Source organism: Micromesistius poutassou (assembly GCF_964030765.1).
Source record: "Micromesistius poutassou genome assembly, chromosome: 21".
Lineage (NCBI taxonomy): Eukaryota > Metazoa > Chordata > Actinopteri > Gadiformes > Gadidae > Micromesistius > Micromesistius poutassou.
This window is the reverse complement of record NC_140291.1, coordinates 3,693,329-3,715,232: the sequence shown is the minus strand read 5'-3', so window position 1 is coordinate 3,715,232 and position 21,904 is coordinate 3,693,329. Positions and strand designations below refer to the sequence as shown.

The following is a 21,904-nucleotide window of genomic DNA, read 5'->3' as shown; positions in this document are numbered from 1 at the left end:
CTCGAAACCTTCCTCGTCAACTAGAACAGATTTTCTCACAGAGCATTTTACTGACTAAGAGTTGACGGAATGCTATGTCCTTTCTGAGAAATTACACTCAAATAAAAGCTCTCGAATTGAAACCTACAGCTCCTCTTTAAATCAAAACATGAATACCAACTGGGAATAAAATAAGTATTTGAGAGTCTTGATTGGAGCACATTCTATTCTCTTTTATAAAACCGTAATACATATACATGAACACAAAAGCACTGGCATGTCCTGACTCCGCCCCTGTGCGTCCCCTGGCCCCCCTCAGAAACAGGACTCGGTCACCCTGGACATGGAGAGGGCCACCAAGGAGATGGAGGTGCTGAGGAAGCAGCACGAGGCCGTCTCCCAGGAGCTGAAGGAGGCATCGCAGGAGGCGGAGGTGGCCAAGTGCAGGCGGGACTGGGCCTTCCAGGAGCGGGACAAGATGGTGGCGGAGAGGGAGAGCATACGGTGAGCACAGCACGGTACAGCAACGCGGCGGTGTCACTATCTTGTTTCTTTGGTTTCTCGTATAATTGTTTGTATTTTTTTCATTTTTTTTTCAGGATATATGCAAAACCGTGTTCATATTTTGATTAGCATTGACTATTCCACTCACACTTTACTTATACAAATATATATATATATATACTTTGAAGTTTCCTGACTTTAAATCTATTCAAAAGGAACCTTTTAATACAGAGAAAAGACTATTCTTGATTTGATTTGATTGATTTTACATCACTGTATTACAGATATATTGCTCTGCCTTATGATTCTTAATTCATAAGGATACGTGGCCTTCGTGGTATGCATCTGGTGTTTAGCTAACCCCCTTGCCCGTTGTGTTGCGACCCCCCCACCCCCCCACCCCCCCCCCTCCGTGGTCAGCACCCTCTGTGACAACCTGCGGAGGGAGCGGGACCGGGCGGTGAGCGACCTAGCCGACGCCCTGAGGAACCTGGACGACACCAGGAAGCAGAAGAACGACGCCGCGCGTGAACTCAAGGAGCTCAAGTAAGCCGCGCAGCCGCGGACCTGCAGCCCGGCGGCGCGTCCGCTTCTGGAGACGGTTTTGTGCCATCGTGTCGGGGCAGGAGGGTGTAGTGGCTAGTAGGGCTGAACGATTTGGGGAAATACTCTAATTGTGGTTATTTCGACCAATATTGCGATTGCGATGTAATAATAATTATTTGAATTTATATAGCGCTTTTCTAGACACTCAAAGCGCTTTACAGTGAAGGGGGACCTCACTAACCACCACCAATGTGTAGCACCCACTTGGGTGATGCACGGCAGCCAATTGGCGCCAGAACGCTCACCACACACCAGCTTGAGGTGGAGAGTGAGGGAATTTGTTAAATGAAAATGAATGAGCCAATTCTATATATATATATATATATATATATATATATATATATATATATATATATAGGGGGATGATTAGGGGGGCAGATTGAATGAGGCTGGTTGGGCAGTTTTAGCCAGGACACCGGGGGATCCCCTACTCTTTGCGATAAGTGCCCTGGGATCTTTCATGACCTCAGTGAGTCAGGACCTCGGTTTTACGTCTCCTCCAAAGGACGGCACCTTCCACAGCACAGTGTCCCCGTCACTGCACTGGGGCATCGGGAATGATGTTTTTTGGCCAGAGGGAACAGTGCCACCTACAAGCCACCACCCGACACCACTTACAGCACCTGGTATTCCGAGGTGGTGTCCCATCCAAGTACTAACCAGGCCCGACCATGCTTAGCTTCCGAGATCAGACGAGATCGGGCGTGTTCATGGTGGTATGGCTGATCATTCTATAGTCTGACCAACACAACATTGGAAGCAGTCAACATATAAACTGCTCTTTCCTTTAGGCCAGGCCTATGTGTTGAGATGAATTGATGCAAGAATTGATATTATAACACCTTTATTTAACTTTTGAATTGTAAAAGCAAAATAAATATGAATCTTACTGAGCTCCAGTCAGTAACGTAAAAAAAAATCCTAATCCTTTTTATTTTTTTATTATTTTTTTACGATTTGCACATTGCGTTCTATTACATCGTGATGTCGGTTTGAATCCGATTAATCGTTCAGCCCTAGGGGCTAGGGTGCTCCCTGGACTCCCAGCTGAAAGGTCCTGGGATTAATCCCCGATGTCCACCAGTAGGCATCGTCGATCACGATTTCTAGCGGCTCCTTAAGGGCGCTTTCCGATCTAACTATAGTCTGCTAAATGACAACATTGTAAATGCTTGGGCCGTGATGGACGGATGACCTCTCGGCAACCAAATTAAGTTCTGAAAAATCCAGGAGACCCTGGCCGACACGTGTCGGGTCGGTAACGAACGCCACGCTCCCTGCAGGGAGAAGGTGGAGGACCAGCTGGAGAAGGAGGCGCGCTTCCGCCAGCTGATGGCCCACAGCTCGCACGACTCGGCCATCGACACCGACTCCATGGAGTGGGAGACGGAGGTGGTGGAGTTTGAGAAGGACCGGGTACGTTCTGTTGCACTCGCACAGTCTCGAAACCGCTTGAAGGAGTCGGGGATGTACGGTTGCCATGGGCAAAACGAAATTACATACTTTAGTCAACATAGTTGTGTTAGTTTTCTTTCAGATAACATTGTTTCCATAGTGATGTTCAAACTGATTTGCGCATAAGGCTAGTACCATTTGCTGGCATTCAACTAACACGATTACCCTTATTGCAGATTTATTCTGCTGACCAAGGCAACAGGATACCTCCAAACCCTTTATTTGTTTTTGGACTACCGTTAAGGGGGAAAATCACTGCACTTTAGCAAAGTGCAGTGTTCACAAATCTCACAAATCCTGCACTCTACCGCTACATTTGAGCTTTTGGGCATTATTAATGCATTCATTTAGTAACATTTTTATTTTTAATTCTAGGATGACATGGACTTGAAAGCGCTTGGCTTTGACATCGCTGAAGGGGTGAGCGACCCTTACCTACCAGGGGACTGTGGTATATTCGTCAGCAGGGTGGACAAAGGAAGTGTTGCAGAAGGAAGACTGAGGTAATAGCCACCTGGTCCGTCGCCCACCACCGCAAATAATCAATCCTCTCCTTCGACCTGATTGGTGAACGCCCCCCTTTCCCCCCCTGCTCTCCCCAGGGTCAATGATTGGCTGCTGAAGATTAACGACGTGGACCTAGCGAATAAGGACAGGAAGCAAGTGATCAAGGCGGTGCTGGGCGTGGAGGGGGTGATTAATATGGTGGTGCGGCGGAGGCGGTCCCTGGGCGCACGCATCATCACGCCCGTGCAGCTCAGCTTGGTCGGCCACAAAGGTCCATTTTGTGATTCAATTTTTATATACATTCTGTTCTGATTTCGTTTTTATGGTGGAGAAAACAAACAAAATGTTTTTGCTACTCCCAATTTCGATAGTACTGTATGTTTGGATTATTCTGTACATTAGTTGTAGTTGCGTTACTTTGGATGAAATACTTTTTGATAAAATATGAAAATAACTCTTATTCAAGTACAATCCACAATTGTGGCAGTAACTTGGAGGATCCCAAAACGTCCGTGTTAAATAACGAGATCTTCCATGTTGTGAATTAAGTCATAGTACTTTTTGTTCTCTAAGTGTGTGTGTGTGTGTGTGTGTGTGTGTGTGCGTGTGCGTGTGCGCAGACAGCGGTATAGGTCTGGAGAGTGGCGTGTTTGTGGCTGGGATTACCCCCGGCAGCCCCGCGGCCAAGGACAGCTCTCTCACACCCGGGGATAGACTGCTAGCAGTATGTATTGTGTTCTCCTATTCTTGTGACCGTGAAACGTCACTAAACAAGACCCATTTAACACCAGCAGCGCTCGTTGCGCTCTGCTGCCACCTGCTGGCGTGAACGTTCATGTTGCAATCCAGATGTCCCCAGATTGCATTAGTGGTTTTATGGAGATAGTCCACATTAGATACTTTACCACTCATCCATATGTTGTCTGTAACCTCTGACCTAGCAATGGTGTTTGTGATTAGTGAAAGTTTGTGGACGAATACAGTGTTGGGAGTGCAGTGATAGACTAGTGGTCAGGGTATTAAACACACAGTTGAAAGATTCTGGGTTTGTACCTCAGTGTGCACACTGAGGTTTAAATCCAGAGTCTTTCAGTCTACCTGTAGGCATCCCTGAGCAAGATGCCTCAAATGTTTTCCAAAATAATCACTGGAAGTCTCTGTGTCTGATTAAATAGGAGTACCCAATGTATTCTTAAGAATAAGGCCAACTTACGGAAAGGTTACTCAGGTTAAGGTTAAGAAAATGCAGAATGCATTGACTGTTATTATCATACCCAACTGTTCCATTTTCATGCTTTTATTCCAGATAAATGGCATCGCCGTGGATAACAAGTCTCTCTCTGACTGTGAAACTCTGCTGAGGAGCTGTCGTGACTCCCTCAGCATCTCCCTCATGAAGGTGAGCTCCTCCACTCACACGGTAACACACGAAAGGAATGTTTTCCATTTCTGCGTCTTCCCTTGGATTTATATACAACTACAGGCTGAAATATCAAACAAGATTTCGGTTTTTACTTTTGATTTGTTAGTCAACTTTTGCAATGGCATCAAGTAGCAGACCTAAATAGAGTATCTCTATGTGATTAGTGTACAGTATCCGTGAGTTATAAACCACCTTGGTTGGCAGACTCATTTGCATGTCATGTATCTTACCAATCAGCGTCATGCAATCTGCAGTCTTGACAAGAAAAAAACAAAAAAATCTCAAAGGATGAATTGTATGGCTTTTCTTGCAATATATTACCAGTTGGCAAATTGACTGCTGTCACCCAGCACAGATCTATTACTTGTTCCAATGATGGCAAATCAGAATCTAAATAAATTTCAGTTGCTAGGATACCAGTATTTAGGCCTGGCTGCCAGGTGATCTGAGATTCATCACAAGCCACAGCCTCATTAAATGTTAAGGGCATGCGTGAGGGATGTGTATGTATGTTTAATGTGTTTTGGTGAATCATTCTGTGAGGCCTCCCATCCAGGCCGCAGACAGACGTGGGGCAAATAAGATTTAGCGGAGAGACGATGTATAATGCAGACGCCGTGGGATGCAGGTGATGCAAGCCATCTCAGGATAACGGTTCATTCGTACCCAGCAAAAGACCTGTGTTGTCAGGAAAGAGAATCAAACTCCAGGGGAACAAAGTCTGAACCGGATCCCTTTTAATGTGAACTTGATGAAAGGCATTGTTCAGCGCATTGCATTGTGCTATACAGCGTTTGACATGACTTGACACCAACCGTGACGGTAAAGAGCAAAGGCACAAACAAAGGAAAGTTATACAAAGGATTGACTGGTAACGGATAACTTCTCAAAGCATTGCCCAACCTTATTTCCCGGCCCTCGTTCTTTGTCCCTCTCCCACAGTTCCATCCCCACAGCTGCTCCGGCCAGAGCCTGCTGTTCGACTGCGACCGCAGCCCGGGCGGCCGTCCCCAGTCTTGTGAGCTCCACGCCCGCAGCTGCCGTCACTCCAAGCACAACAACTCCACCCAGACGGACATCTACAGCCCCGACTGTCCGGGAGGCGGGCCGGACGGGGCCCGCCGAGACGCCCTGGCCGACGGTTTCCTCAGCAACCCCCCTCCCTATCACCTCAAACCGTTCTCCGGCAGCTCCCTGCACTCCCACCCGCTGGCCCACCGCGGGGGCTCCCCCGCGGCCCCGGAGCCCCACCCAGACTACTGCTGCCGGAGGCCTGAACTCCTCCTCCACCACCACCACCACCACCACCACCAGCACCAACACCCCCGCCGGCCCCCTGCCTTCAGCCCCCCGCCCCCAGAGGACGGCCCCCCGGATCCGGTCTGTGCGGGCAGCGGCGGCGGCGGGGGGCAGCAGCAGAGCCCTCCCCCGACAGAGAAGCCCAGCGGGGGCACCTGGCCCAAGGTGGTGGGCGGCGGGACCTCCGTCTCGGAGTTCGCCCAGCTCTCCATCTTCAAGAGGCCCAAGCAGCGGAAGTCCATCTTCGATGTGGATGCGTTCAAGAGGCCCGAGGCGGCGGCGGCGGCAGCGGCTGCTGCGGTGACGCCCAAGCTGGACTACCTGTCCCTGTCCCAGCAGCCGCACCGCTCCCCGCAGGGCTCCGTGTCGGAGGGCCCGGCCCCGCCCACGCCGCCCGCCCGCAGCGACTCGTTCCGCTTCAAGCGGCGCCACCAGAACAGCTCGGCGTCGGACACGACCATCGCCGCGGCGACGCCGCCCGCCTCCCCGGTCCCGCCGCCGCCGCCGGAGGAGCGCGACGGCCCGCCGGCCGCCGTGCCGCGCCTCTACGGCGCCGACGCTCCCGCGCTGCCGCCGCCGGCGGACGCCAAGCCCGGCTCCCGGAGGGCCGGAGAGCCCAAGGAGGGCCGCAGGCAGAAGACGGAGGAGCAGGAGAGGAGGCGGTACCGGCCCAAGTCGGCGCCGGCTCTGCGACGCAACGTGACCCCCTTGCACATCCCCATCCCCACCCAGGTAATACGCAGGGGACACGCCCCGGATGCACCCAACGGCCGACCGACTTCAGGCCATAACTTCAGTCATCCTCCACCCAGCTAGTCTCTAGATCCGAGATGTTCCGCTAGGTGAATTAGGCCCACAGGCAATACTCAGGGGGGGGCCCTAATGCAGTTATTTACAGCTCTGGCTGCTCTGAATACCGCATGCGTGTTTGTGAACCATGCACGTGTTTTCTCTGTTAATCCGGCCTCTCTCTCTCTCTCTCTCTCTCTCCCTCTCTCCCTCCCTCTGTCTCTCCATGTGTCGGTCTGTCTGTCTGTCTGTCTATATCCAGGTTCAGAGTTTCTCTAACGACGAGCATTCCCCCGAGCCCGTGGACCTGGTGCGTTTCTCCCCCATGCGTTGCCATCGCTACAGCATGCCCTTTGTTCCCCCCGGCTACAGCAACACCATCGCCGCACGTAAGTCAACCCCACCCACCCACCATCCAACCATCCAACCACCCATCCACCCACACACCCAACCACCGGGATCTCCATATCTCTTGTTTTTCCGACCCCCACCAATAACACATCCGACCATCTGCATCATCTCCCTCTGCCAGACCCCCCGCAGAGAGGCCTGGCACCGTGTCCGGCCGTCACCGCCGTGATGAGGAACCCCGTCTACACGGCCTGGAGCCACGAGGTCCAGCCCGGGAACTCCCCTCCACCGCCCGCCCCCGGACCGGGCCCGCCCCACCCCCTCACCAGGTGAGCTACAGCCCCCGTCCCCCCCCCCGCCATCCCCCCCCCAACGTACCACACACATCCACCTGGCTGTTACCTGCTGTCCTCCACTATCGGGTGAAGTACTCTCTCACTTTTAAAGGTGACATATTATATCACCAGGTGTGGTCTGTTTAAATAATGTGCCTCTTCTGACATCACAAGTGGGCGTGTCCACCTAGATGTGTGCTGGATAGATGAGCAACGTTTGCTACAGTCCACTTGGTAGACTGGTCTATCCAGCACACATCTAGGTGGACACGCCCACTTGTGATGTCAGAAGAGGCAGATTTTCAGAATTGCGTGTAATGGCTAATCACACTCAAACCTCGTGGTATAATATGTCACCTTTTAATTAGGCCGATTAATAGGGACGATTTTAATAAAGATGTTCCGCCACCACCAACACAACTCACAAACCGGCAACTTTGGTAGGAATCCTCATAATTTCACAAAGATGTTGCAAATGAGATGCAAACTCGACAGCATTCCCCCGATGTCTTCAGCAGATGGTGGTGTGAGCCAAAGTTCCCCCTCACTATGGTGTGCGTAGCTAATTAGCCCCGCTGGGGGGAATTTATATTCACCCAGCGGCCATCTCGGCTCCATCTTGGTTCTAAACGCTAGCTTGGTGGGTGGAACTCAATGCGGAATTACACATTCAGTTCCACCCACCCAACTAGGGTTTAGAGCCAAGCTGGCCATTATAGTGAATAAAGTCCACAGAGTGACGAAGCCAAGATGGCCGCTATAGGGGATGAAGTCCACTGAGTGACGGAGCCAAGATGGCCGCTATAGCATGTAAAGTTCACTCAGTGATGGAGCCAAGTTGGCCACTATAGCATATGAGTCCACTTAGTTTGGTCGTGTGTTTCCCCCTACCCGGCAGCCCCGCCCCCCAGCACCAGAACCACCACAGCCTGGACCTCAGTCAGAAGCACCGAGGAGGAGGAGGAGGAGACTTCACCGAGAGCGGCCACGGCCAGCCGCCGCCGCGCCCGCAGCACAGCACCAACTCCCTGCCGTCCGGCGCCAGGCTAGGTACCGTACCGCCGTTGAAAGATCCCCCATGCAAAACTCTAGGATGCTGTTTCTTTCTTAAAACCGTCAACACGTGATAAGTGTCCAATACAGTTAGCGAGAAGGTGTTTAGCGCCTTTTAACTTGTTTAACGATGTAAACCACGTATTTAGTCGTTTAGAAACCAAGAAAGCACTGGGCCTTTTTAGAGTTGCTTAAAGTTAAAAGTTAAACTTTGGCTCTGTAGCGATGCCGAACCCATCTCATGTGTTGACCGCTTCATTTTCCCTTCTTGCTACCAAAGGTTCTTTAAGCACCGCCCAGTTCAGGACAGAGCGCATCAAGATCCCCCCCGCCCGCTACCCACGGTCCGTGGGGTCGGACCGAGGTACCGGACCCCTCCCTACACAGTCGTTGTTGTGTTTGTGTCTCTCGTGTCTCTCGCTTGTGTAGTTACACCAGTGCCTTGTTTACTATGTGAGTGTGGGTCCGTGGCTGATCAATTGGGCTTTCGTTGTCTCCAGGCTCTCTGTCTCACTCGGAGTGCAGCAGCCCCACGCCGCCGCTGTCCCCTGTGCGCCTGGACACGGCCTCCTTCGCCAGCAGCCAATCACAGGGCTCCATCGCCGCCCAGGCCAGGATATCAGTCAGCCCCGCCCCCATCGGTGACAGGCGGAAGGATCGGTAGGGGACCTGTCCTACCAGGGATAACTGACACACTCGGTCACTCATTCACCCACTCTCTCTTTTCCCTTAGTTAGTTAGGTGAGTGAGATGGGTTTTTGGTTTCTGTCTCTATCCCAGTGACAAACCATTGCGAGCGGACACACACAGACATGAACACACACACACACACACACACACACACACACACACACACACACACACACACACACACACACACACACACACACACACACACACACACACACACACACACACACACACACACACACGCGCGCAACGCCATCGTTCAATCTCTTCACCACACTGTCTCTCACGGACAAGCAGCACCATATTTCTTCCCACTTGTCTCATCTTTCCTCAGATTAGATCTGTCTCGCAAAACGTCGACCTCCAGACTCCTAAGCCTGCGCTAGCCTCCTTAAGGAGCCTCGGGTCCTATGATTGGTTAGTCGGCTGCCCGTGGGGCAGAGAGAGAGAGGGAGGCACGTCTGGGTTATGGAAGCCGATGCTTGACGGAACGCCCCAAAATATGTCTGAAGGATTGCCTCTTTAGGGGCTGTCTGATCGACCCTGATGATGAATCTCAATGGCTGTGTTTCGTTTGTATTCTGCCACGTACTTTCCTTTCCTGTGCTGGTTTATTCCGAACACTGTTGAATCGTGCATGATTTCATGACTTTCAGTCTAAAAATGTTCTTGGCCCGTGAATGGGCAACTCCTACACATCTAATGTCCTTGGTGGGCGTGGGGGGGGGGGGGAAACACAGCGTCTTCTGATTTTGGATGAATTTCAAATTCTAATCCCTTCCCCGAGGTCTGTAGTTGTTTTTTAAACCAACAGACTTGTGTGCTAAGAATAGAGCAGTGTAATTACTCATTTGTTATCTCGAATTGCAGATCGCTTCGTGATATGAGTCGCCATTGACTCCGAAAAGTAATCTAAGCTCATTGATTATTTAATTGGGTCGCTTAAGTTAAGAATCTGGGCTATTCAAATCAGGAATTATTCATCTCCAAATACCCATTTGTTCCCTCGAATAATGGATTCCCTCAACTGCTATAAACTTTTCCTCGCTCTGGTAACCATGGAAACTCACGGTTGGAATTGTACAGGGACCCAGGCATGGTTCCCTCCTCAGGTCAATCTCAACGACGTTACAAACATGTTTTCCGAGACTCTCTGTCTCTCCGCCTCTGTCTGTGTGTTTGTTTGTGCGTGTGTGTTTGTTTCATGTGTCATGGCTGCATCGCAAAAGCAAAAAAAACTAAAATAAGAAACGTAAAAAAAAAAGCACAAATCTTTATTTTATTTTTTACAATTTTATACAATTGTCTTAGAATATAATGTAACTGTGTATTCAAAGTGGAAAAAGTATTAGATAATGAGGTAAGGGTCGGATAGAGTCGTGCCCATCAAATTATTTCCTGAGACTAGGCCTTAGATCAACATGTCTTTACCCATCTCCCATGTCTCTCTCTCTTTCTCTCCTTCCCTCGGTCTCTCTCAAGGCCTTACCTGGAAGAGCCTCGCAACGTGACGGTACAGAAGGGGGCGGAGCCGCTGGGCATCTCCATCGTGAGTGGTGAGAGCGGGGGCGTGTTTGTCTCCAAGGTGACCGCCGGCAGCATCGCCCACCAGGCCAGACTGGAGTATGGAGATCAACTCCTGGAGGTAAGAGGACAACTCCCGGCTCAGCCGCCCACTGCACGTTCAGCTCTGATATCGTCTCCTTTGTTAAGTGACGATTCAACTGTTAGGTTAAACTCATTAAATGTTCATTATAACGTATAACGTTAATTTATACATCCAATTTACATACATTTTATTTATTCATTATTTATTCAATCATATTTTTTTGTAATTTTTCGTATTAACTTATAATTAAGGTTTTTCGTTTTTCTATGGGTTTTGTATTCATTTATTCCTTTATGATTTATTTAATGCTACCTTTGTTCATTTTTGCATACACTTATTCATTCATTTATGGAATGGTACCTTGATCGTGAAATCTTTATTCAGTTATGTATTTCTACGTGCGTTATTCTTCATTTCAGTTCAATGGGATCAACCTGCGCAACGCCAACGAGCAGCAGGCGCGGCTGGTGATTGGCCAGCAGTGTGACACGGTGACCATCCTGGCCCAGTACAACCCCCACATGGTGCAGCTGGGGAACCACTCCCGCTCCGGGTAACCCCCACTCCACTGTCAATACGTTACAATATCATCAACCCCCCACTGTAATGTCGAAACCAGTGTTTTGCTCAAATGGGGGTCATTTTCAGAAAATGGGGGGGTGGGGGGGGGGGGGAGATACTAATAAAACAAAAACGGTGAACACTAGTGGAATCCAGTATCCCAAACCCACCAGTTTCAATGTGGATCTTGTGTTGCTTTCCTTTGTTCAATCATTGTATATTTCTTCATTGATTCGTTCCCCCCCCACTGATGGGAAAAGCCTCATACCAATACTTTCCTCCCTGAAGTGTGTTGTGGAGGATAAAGCGTTACTGAGCTGAAACCATAACTTCAAAGGGGTACAACACGAGTCAGTCTAAGCAACCGCCTCTCCCCTGTGACCGCCTCTCCCCAGCTCCTGCCTGGGGTCCATCAGCAACCAGGCCACGCCCGACGACAGCAGCGCCGGCAGCCCCGACGACCAGTCGGCCGTGGACACGCTGAGCGAGCAGGAGGAGGAGGGCACCATCACGCCCCCGTCCAAGCAGACCACGCCCGCCACCAGCCCCAACAGCTCCTTCAGGTGGGCCTGCCCGTCTGACCACGCGCTGTGACGGACACGTTGGCCAAGTTTCGGTTTTCACCATGGCAGCATTTTGTTGCGGTTGATTTTTCGGATGTGCTAATTTTTTAGCTGTAACGCTCAAAGCACATTCTCGTGTCGGAACAGATGCGGAAATAAAGTTTCTAGAATTTCCCCGTCTCTCTCTTTAACAACATTATATGAAAAAATATATCTTGGGGTACCCTTAATCTCAAATTATTTATATGCTACAATATTAAGTGCTTTGGGTTATTTCACTTGTCCGACAATTCCACAACGAAACCCTAGCACGTGTGCCAACGTATCTGCCGATAAAACGCATTCTGATTCTGACGGGGGATTCATTTGATTTATCGTCCAAGGCTGCCAGGCTCCGCCTCCCGCCACGCCCCCACCCCCTCTCGGCTGGTCCGGCTCAAGAGGACCCCCCAGGTGGAGCTGGGGGTGCAGATCTGTGGAGGCAACCTCTGCGGCATCTACGTGGAGAGCCTGGACGAGGACAGCCCGGCCAGGGTCCCGGAGGGTCTGCTGCCCGGGGACCTGATAGTGGAGGTAACCTGATGACCACGCGCATGACGCACGGGAGACACGTTCAGCAGGCGATTTAACGATTTAACTGTCCTGTGACGAAGCGGCGATCAGGGCTTTAATCAACCGATGTCAACTGATCGAGGGTTATATGTGATCGGCATGAAAGCCGTCTGTCTTTTAACTAGGCACACGTGTGTCTGTATAAATATATATAATTGTATACATCTGTCGTGTTTATGTCATGTTATCACCAGTTAAATAGAAACGTACGTACCCAGGAGACATGAGAGGAAAAGCGAAGTGGCTGTACAATTCCACTGTCGTCAAATCGATACTCAAAGCACAACAAATACTCAAACGATAATACCGCAGTGTATTTTCTGCAGTAGTAAAGCCTAGATCATATGTAAAGCAAATGCTAGCATTGTGAACAGGCCATGACGGTGTGTGTGTGTGCGGTGTTTTTGCCCCGCAGTTCAACGGCGTCAGCATGAAGAACAAGACGGTGGAAGAGGCGTACCTGGAGCTGCTGAAGCCGGGCGAGACGGTCACGTTCAAAGTGCAGCACCTGGCGGAGGACCTGACCTTAATCAAAGAGTTCCCCGGGGACGGGTTCTTCATACGGTACAATGAAACATTAACGGCAGCACTGAACCAACTCAAGGCCTCTGCCTCGTCCACTCCAGACCCGATTAATAACCTTGTTTAATAACGGCGGCATGTAGCTCAGGAGGTAGAGTGGGTTGGCTGGTAACTGCAAAATTGCTAGTTTGATCCCCGGCTCCTCCTCGAGTGTCAAGGTGTCCCTGAGCGAGGCACCTAACCCTAAACGAGCCGGCTGTCGCCTTGCATGGTTGACGCCGCCGTCGGTGTGTGAATGTGTGCATGAAGTGGGTGAATGTTAGGCATTTGTACATTGTAAAGCGCTTTGGGTGGCCACTGGTTACAAAAAAGGCACTACATAAATTCCATTTACCAGTCCATTTACCGTTTACCATAACCGCCTGTCTTCAGAGCACTTTACGACCGCGTGGCGGACGGGGACCAGGAGCTGAGCTTCAAGAAGGACGACATCCTGTACGTGGAAGACACGCTGCCCAACGGCAACTTCGGCTACTGGATGGCCTGGCAGCTGGACGAGCACGCACGCAAGCTGGAGAAGGGCCAGGTGCCGTCCAAATACATGTGAGTGTTGACGTAGACCGCGTTAAAGTTAAAGGTTCACCAGGACTGACATCGGATCAGGTCATCGAGGACTACAGGGAATGGAGGATGTATGGTGGTGATGGTGAGACACAACAGCAATAACTCAAACGATGGTTGCATTGGGATTTTTGTGTGCAAACTTTTTCTTTAATGGAGGCAAAAACTGTGATACGAAGTGCTTATCAAGGAAAATGAGACAAGAACACAAAGTCAATTTAAAACAAATACAAATCGGTATTACAGAGATATGCTCGAGGGCAGGAACGAAGCAAAGAAGTTTGAAGTTTAAAGGCCGTATCCTAGTAGAAACTAATGTGTAAGTTTACCCAGTTTTTAGTTTCACTTCCCTCAAACCCGTCGCCTCTCCCCCTCCCGACAGGGTGGACCAGGAGTTTTACCGGCGGCACGGCGGCCCCGACACCAAGGACGAGAACGGAGGCAAGAGCCTGTCGGCCGCCGCCCGCCGCTCCTTCTTCCGGCGGCGGCTCAAGCACAAGCGCAGCGGCTCCAAGGACGGCAAGGACCTGGCCGCCCTGGAGGCCTTCAGCACCGACTCCCTGCCCGTCACGGAAGGTCAGGCTCCCCCTGCTGTTGTGTGCAGGGTTAGCATTGGGTGTAGCTCGAATGCTAATGCTAAGCTAAATCAGTTGATGAATTGGACCCTCTGTCCCTGATATTCCTGAGTAAATGTAAATGTTTTTTTTTGTATTTTGACGTGATTTTAACTTTTGTAATAAAAAAGAATGAATTGTTGAACTGGAACACAATTCAACAAGTAATTGTTTTTTATTACAAAAGTTAAAATCGCATCAAAATACTGAAAAACATTTACTCAGAGGGTCCAATTCAGCGGCTGAGGCTAACCAGTTGGGAGATGGGTCAACGAGGGATGTGAGGGATCCAAATAAAACAAAGTAAAGTTACCTCAGGCACACGTGATCACTCACACACACTCACACACTTGGAAAAGAATCGAATCAATCAATTAGTAGATATTTTATGATATGAGGCCTGCAAGGGTAGATGAATAAGGAGTGGTTATATGGTAGAAAAGTTTTTTTTTTTTGCAATTTAGTAATGCAATCTACTAAAATGCAATTTAGCAGATTGATACTTTGATTGATGTTTGAATGTAAGCCAATTATCACTGACGGTGCCGAGGTAAACTTTATAGACACTAGATGAAAGCGAGTTTGTTGTTGAAAGCGAGTTTGTTTTTGGCAACCATTTCATCCCAGCGCTGTGTGTGAGCGAATCGTCAACACTGCGATAAAGTACATGAGGATTAGAACAGATCAAGGTGTGTGTGTGTGTGTGTGTGTGTGAGAGAGACTGATTAATGCTTCTGTACCGATTCTCTAGACGGCGTCTGCTTGGCGTACCAGCGGGTCCAGAAGGTGGAGTGCTCCTCCCCCAGACCGGTGCTGGTTCTGGGGCCCCTGGTGGAGGCCAACAAGGACATGCTGGTGAAGGAGGCCCCTGCTAAGTTCTTCCGTTGTCTCCCTGGTGAGATGATGGGGTCTCGACCACGCCCCGGTCTTCAGTCGACTTAGATACTCAGAGAAAATGTGTCATCCTGCCACAGTATATTTGTTGATAGTATTTTCATTTGATTCATTCTATGTTTTTATTTTTGTGGGATGCATTCATTGATGACACTTCATAAACCTAAACATATTTATGAAGTTTCGCTCCATCCCATCCCTGCAAACCCATACAGTGTATAATATAACAAAAAAATCAGATAAATCAGACACAAAATAAAAGGGGTACTTCACTTTAATAAAAACATCATTAGAAGGAGGTGGCTTTGTGTAAAGAGAGTTGGAGAAGCCCCGCTCTGAGATCTGGGGTTGTGCTTCCAGAGGTGATGAAGGCCTCGCAGCAGGCCATCGAGCGGGGCGTGAAGGACTGCGTGTTCATCGACTACAAGCGCCGGAGCGGCCATTTTGACGTGACCACCGTTGCGTCCATCAAGGAAATCACAGAGAGGGTACGTCCGCACTTTGAGAACACGTTGCATCAACGCTGCCTCAACACACTCTTTTCGTTCGCGCTTCTGTTTGCCGTCGTGTTATTTATAATCATACTTATGTTTTGGTCGTCATTACGCCATGTTAGTTATTGACATTTCGACAAACAGCAAATAACTATCTATAGAAATACAATAGAAGGTGATGATGATCTAAATTAAATATGACCTGCTCCTTGGCCACGTCTCTTCTAAATCAACAGGCTGCATGCTGTTCGTGTATTAGTTAATTATGAGTTGAATCATTTATGAGTCAGGGTACTTGGAGATGCTAGAATCAATATAGAAGTATGGATTTGTTCAGATCGCTGGTGTACTTCAGCACCGGGCTTCATGCATTTATTGAGGGGGTTTCTGCCAGTATTTACATTTATTCATGAGGCTCTCAAATTCGTGATTCAGCCTGGTGAATTGATAATTCAACATCATTATATATTTTTAATAATTTTCAGAAAAACTTTATCATGCAGGTTTCATTATGTAATGATTTTGCACTGATCGTGTATCTGGACGTCGATCCTATCCAAGTTTAGTTCCCTAATGTCTTACATTACACATGTCACTCTTTATAGATCTCGAATTAAACCCTCATATGCAAAAGGAAGAGGCCCTGCAATAAAATAAGAAAAGATTCTCATTGATATGCCAAACATAGTAGTAGGCAGTTGCAAACGGTGCACAAACCAGTAGCCAAGTTTAATATTTCACACAGAACCCCCCCTTTCCCAGCACTTCTCATCAAAAGAGACTCAGGCCCCCGAAGCAAGTCTATCATCTTGCCCATAACCACCTTGCAGCAACGAGCCCCTCTCTGTGCCAAAGTCCCCCCACCCTTGTCCCCGTCGTCATCTCTGGGTTGGATTGCTCTCCATCATTTCCTAAGGACTGTTTGTCGTCTGTTCCAATCTTTTCCGTAGGACTGCCACTGTCTGCTGGACATTGCGCCGCACGCCATCGAACGGCTTCACAGCGTCCACATCTACCCCATCGTCATATTCATCCGCTACAAAAACGCCAAGCAGATCAAGTGAGTAGAACTCCCGTCGCCGTCGGTGACCGCTGCTGCCGTCCACGATCACAGCGGCATAGTAAAACGGACAAACAAATGGAAAAAAGGCAGAACGGGGGAAAAACCACAGCAATTCAACTTTATTTCGCCATGTATACAAGATACTAGGAATTTGACTTGGTCTTCTCCATGCAGGCAACAACATCACAAAATAAAACAAAAACGACAAAACAACAATACATATGACAAGGACAGACAGTACCAATATGAGCAATAAATATGAATGGAGATAGTGCAAAACTGTAATGTAAAAATAAAGTGCAATAAAGTCCATGTGTAGGAAGGAAAAGCAAAGCGTATCGCAGCTGCCGACAACAATGTCATTGTAAACCTAAACCCAAGAAATAAAAACATCACTTGCTAGTGATTTCACTGCTTGTACATGCAAGTCTTTGTATGAGACAAATGCAACTTGAACTGAACGAGTATGTTCTTAGTTTGTGCCTTTCCCTGTAATAATGTCCCCTTATCCTCCATCATCAGTGATGAGTCCATGGACAGGTAGGGATACCCGATCTAGAGATGGATGTATTGCCCCTTGTTCCCACCTTCGGGGGCTCTCTGAGGAGTGGGTTTCCCTCTGTCAAAGCAGGCATTTATCTCACCGTCACCTCCCAGGGTCGCTGCTCGCTGCCTCTCCTTGCTGAAGACAAATTACTGAAATTGGTCTGCTGGCAACTCGATTAGCCGTAGCTGCCCTCGACGGCATCACCTGCGGTGCGTCATCATGTTCCATCAGAAGGATGCCAGTGTGGTAGCTCTGCTAAACCTCCACCTAGCACCATTCATGTTCTCTCTCTCTCTTACACTCAAACACACACGCATTCACGCCCCCCACCCCCCCCCCCCCCCCCCCCCCCCCAATTAGAAAGACCTTTAGAAAGGCACACATGCAGCCATACACGTTCATTAACAGTCACCACACAGGCATAGATTCATGCATTAGGCGAACACTGAATGACTCTCACCGCTGCCAAGCGTGCTGTGACATCATCAGAGTGCCAGCTGCACTACAGAGAGGCGAGAGGTGGCCTTGGGCTTAGCTCTATGGTGTGGGCTTACCAAACAATACTGGCTGTCTTGTCACACACCCACACATGTCCACACGCCTGCACCAACACACACACACACACACACACCCCCCCCCCCCCCCCCCCGCTGTCGGTACAGTAAAGATGTTCATAGAAACAAGTGCCAAGCAACTTCAATTGCTAGGTTACACACACACTCTTGATCACTCACAGACAAACACACAAACAGGTTGGATGCTACTTCTTAACCCCCTGGGACTTAACACATTCAAACCTACTACACTTGCTGCGATGTGTTCAGGTGTGCAGGGAACTGATTCGCTCAGCTACTTCTGTATGCTTGGCATTTAAAAGAGCGCACACACACTTCAAAGAGTTATGCAAATTCTTTAGTGCATTGCCATCATTAAATAAACAGCTGCCAGTAATCAGAATACGATCAATGCAAGCAAATCAATGTCTAATCAGGTGTCGAGGTGGGTTGAGCTCAGACATGCTGCCGTGCGGGGAAAAAAACATTGTCTTTCCAACAAGACTGAAAAAGGAGAACTGTGGATCGCCCGTTTGATAAAGTTCTTAAGCGTCTCTAGAGGGTCTCAACCACTTTGACTCGTGGAACAGCACCTGCACATGCACGTGATACTGTTCCGCACTCGGATGTGTGTTGTCAAAGGCATGTTGAATTGATCATCTTTCCCCCTACCCTTGTCTCCCCAGGGAGCAGAAGGACCCTCAGTATCTGCGGGAGAAGGTCTCCCAGAAGCATTCCAAGGAGCAGTTTGAGAGCGCGCAGAAGATCGAGCAGGACTACAGCCGCTTCTTCACAGGTCCGTGGTGGAGGAAACACACACACACACACACACGTTTTGCACACAAAACGGTAGCTAGGTAGGTGGGGACCCGCACCCAGATACTGTTAAGAACCAACGCGGCGGCCGGATGAATAAGGCCTATTCAGAGTGTGTGGGGTAGGAGGCGTGCTGCTGAATCACAATGGGAGGGATAGTCTGGCGTCGCTGTGTCACCCGGGTAATGAGCAGATAGGCGGTGAGTCAGGCCCGTCTGCAGCACGGCCTGCCGCTCCCTCGATGCTCTTTCAGGGAAGACGCAAACCCAATGACACCGTCAGCCGAGGAGATGAAAGGGCTCCTACACTCGTTCAGCTATATATTTGTTTCATTAAATATTTGTTTATTTCAGTGTGAGACTTTTTGTTATAACCAGGTGTGGACAGGGGAAGCTGCCGAGGGATGGGAGAAAGGGGGGGGGTGAAGAGAAGGAATGAAATGAAGCGTAGAACAAGATTGGAATCAATCGATATCCACCGCAAAGCCGGATCCGCCGCACCCAGTAAATGATTGTTTGTTCCGGTCTGTTTTGTGATGCGTGCTAACGTGCGCTGCAGGTGTGGTCCAGGGGGGCAGCCTGTCCTACATCTGCACCCAGATCCTGACCGTGGTGGAGCAGGAGCAGAGCAAGGTCCTCTGGATCCCAGACGGAGCGCCGTAGCACCGCCTCCTGCTTACCACCACACACACACACACACACACACACACACACACACACACACACACACACACACACACACACACACACACACACACACACACACACACACACACACACACACACACACACACACACACACACAGGCTGAGAGAGACACACACACACACAGAGGCTGAGAGAGACGGAGGCGGGGAAAGAGACACACACACAGACAGACACACACACACACACACACCCCCCAGCGGGGTCGGTACGTCTTTTGGTCACCATGAGCGACAGGTCTCCACACACCCCCGCCCCGTTAGAAGTATGAGGTTTGTAATAGCACTGACGTTACGGACATGATAACCCCCACTACAATAGTGATGTACTACAGGTAGATTTTGTTTACACTAGTGTTTTAATGCGTACTTGAATGATCTTCATCTTTTTCCATGAACATTTGGCACTCCTTAATTCCACGACGACCTGTTTTTTTTGTTTTGTATCTCTGAGGCCGGTGTGCAGCAGCAGACTGTATTTAAATGTCAATCATATCAGTCCATACCTGAAGGTAGAACCTGTGCCGTCTCCTTGTCTTTGATTTAATACCTTTTGTTGATTAATCCAAGCCAATCAAAGGTAGGTTATGTAGTCTATATAACTATATAAATGTAGCTATCTTCGAATAAACGTGTCAATATTGTCCGGTGTTCCAGTTTATAGGGCACATCTGTGGCGATTTTACTTAATTTTCCTCTTTTTGTTTGTGGCACTGCAATATTGTATTGCCATCGGTTCTCAGACGTGTATAGGTTGTGCCAAACCATGTAGGTGTTCTGTACACAATACCTATACTGCAGTTATATTATCAACGCTCGGATATCTAATAAGCAATAATACCACAGGTACGGTAGTCTCACAGTTAGAGGATATCCAGTGTGTGTTACTGATGTTGGCAATTTTGACACATAATGTTGTTGCTGCTTTTTCTGAAGTGAATAATTTAAGAAGGGATATTTTATTTCTGATTCACAGCAGACAAAGTATTTACAATCTCCTCGTTGACGACAAATCATTGTCCGCATTTCATTTAATCGGGTTGGATTAAACGGTCCATTTCAACTTTGCTCTAATTTAATATTTGTATCAAATATTGTAAAAAAATAAATAAATATAATGAATGAAGTCTGTATGTTTATGTTCATCTATCACATTGTTAAATAATCCTTTGCTTTTTGTAGGCCTACGGTAAGATTTAATTGATATATATATATATATATATATATATATATATATATATATATATATATATATATATATATATATATATATATATATGAAAAAGAGCCATCATTGAGTTATTACTCATATTTTGAATAAAGAAATAAGGTCGTTCTAACGTATTTTGTCCAGTTAATCTGCAATTCATACTGATCGTTGAGGATTGTTCGCCTTTCATCAGCAGCGGGCCTGGACAGCTGCACACTCGTAATCAATACACAATCCGTCCACTAGAGGGTGTGAATCGCTACTCTAGATTACACCCTACCACACCAAACACGCACGCCATCTCCTCTCCCCAGCTACGATCAACACATTTCCCCTCTAAATGTGTATAGGCGTATACGCAGATGGTGGCTTCAAAACGTGGTCATAGAATACCCTTTAATATAACGTCATGCTAGAACATCACGAACGATCATGTATATCATAACCTAATTTCGTAAATCCACAATAGCCGAATTACTTCGCATTTGTTCAACAGGTTTGTATATGTAGCGCCAGATGGATCCCATCTTGTTCGACTCCTCCTAGATTGAGTTATCAGGCTACTAATATCCACGTAATCGCCATATAAAGAGATCCCTTCTCTTGTTTCCTCTTTTCCTTATAAAGTATACACTTTGAAGGTTCGAGGAAACACACGCACACACATGCATTTAGAAAAATTACCACATTTAACATTTCAAGTCGGCCAGAAGTCGGCCAAACTGCAATTTGGGGGGGTAAATGTGCAGCTCATGAGGACCAACATGATCTGATGGAGTTGATGGCTCCACCCCCCCCCCCCCCCCCACCCCCACGCTACCTGTAATCTGCGATGCCATCTTCCCAGTAGATGTGACAACAGCCCTCTGGCACACCGAGAAAGCAACAAAAACCCCGCTAAGCATCAAGCAACATCTCTACCACGGAACACGAAGCGTTTGTTGACCATTGAATGAACAGGACTGGAAGAAGTAGCGGACCTTTGTTTTTTTACAAACTGCGCGTTGTTCAACAAGGTGCAACCCAGGAGTGAGTGAGAGCCATCGATTGCCATCAGCGGCGTATGGAAGGAAGGACAACACAATTCTGGGCGATTTTAATCGTTTGACCTGCTGGGATACTAAAAAATACGTCGATTTTTTTTTAAATTTAGCAGGGAAAGGATGAACATGAATGAACGTTCCCGAGATCGCTGTTAACTGTGACAACAGTTAACAGTTCCCCAAGAATGTGATTATTGTGGGGCATGTATATTTATTTATAGGGGCGCGCTTGCTGTTGTCGAGCGCCACACACCATCCATTTCCTTGGTGGTTTTCTAAGGATATTTTAGTGTTTTTTTTAGTACGAAGGCAGATGGAAACGCCAAGAAGTGAAAGGTGGATGACACAATATGGCTGAGCCGCTGGGGCAGGGGGCGCTGGCAGACGCTCCCCAAGCATCTCGATCGTAGTCGTTGTGGTTTGGCGAGAGAACCCCGGACACATAGTTTAATCATTTTACAATGCAATGAAAAACAGATAAAATTCA

At 48.4% G+C, this 21,904-nt stretch overlaps 1 protein-coding gene and 1 non-coding gene across 2 annotated transcripts in view; one reads left to right on the top strand and one right to left on the bottom strand.

Annotated features, from left to right (window-relative positions):
• LOC311367109 (disks large homolog 5-like) overlaps positions 1-20,271 on the top strand; it is a 36,911-nt gene extending 16,640 nt beyond the window's left edge. Inside the window, exons 9-33 of the mRNA XM_084485937.1 lie at positions 299-483; positions 904-1,029; positions 2,373-2,505; positions 2,920-3,047; positions 3,147-3,322; positions 3,672-3,775; positions 4,358-4,450; positions 5,417-6,505; positions 6,825-6,951; positions 7,095-7,242; positions 8,147-8,298; positions 8,582-8,665; positions 8,802-8,961; positions 10,474-10,636; positions 11,020-11,153; positions 11,557-11,724; positions 12,108-12,297; positions 12,752-12,900; positions 13,291-13,461; positions 13,862-14,055; positions 14,845-14,988; positions 15,348-15,475; positions 16,432-16,541; positions 18,332-18,441; positions 19,020-20,271. Of these exons, the coding sequence (XP_084342063.1) occupies positions 299-483; positions 904-1,029; positions 2,373-2,505; positions 2,920-3,047; positions 3,147-3,322; positions 3,672-3,775; positions 4,358-4,450; positions 5,417-6,505; positions 6,825-6,951; positions 7,095-7,242; positions 8,147-8,298; positions 8,582-8,665; positions 8,802-8,961; positions 10,474-10,636; positions 11,020-11,153; positions 11,557-11,724; positions 12,108-12,297; positions 12,752-12,900; positions 13,291-13,461; positions 13,862-14,055; positions 14,845-14,988; positions 15,348-15,475; positions 16,432-16,541; positions 18,332-18,441; positions 19,020-19,123 (4,470 nt within the window). The 3' untranslated portion in view covers positions 19,124-20,271. The remainder of the gene's footprint in view (positions 1-298; positions 484-903; positions 1,030-2,372; positions 2,506-2,919; positions 3,048-3,146; positions 3,323-3,671; positions 3,776-4,357; positions 4,451-5,416; positions 6,506-6,824; positions 6,952-7,094; positions 7,243-8,146; positions 8,299-8,581; positions 8,666-8,801; positions 8,962-10,473; positions 10,637-11,019; positions 11,154-11,556; positions 11,725-12,107; positions 12,298-12,751; positions 12,901-13,290; positions 13,462-13,861; positions 14,056-14,844; positions 14,989-15,347; positions 15,476-16,431; positions 16,542-18,331; positions 18,442-19,019) is intronic.
• LOC311367222 (5S ribosomal RNA) lies at positions 1,701-1,819 on the bottom strand. The gene has a single exon (XR_014639692.1). It is a non-coding gene; the product is annotated as a 5S ribosomal RNA (ribosomal RNA).
• Positions 20,272-21,904: the final 1,633 nt, after the last annotated feature.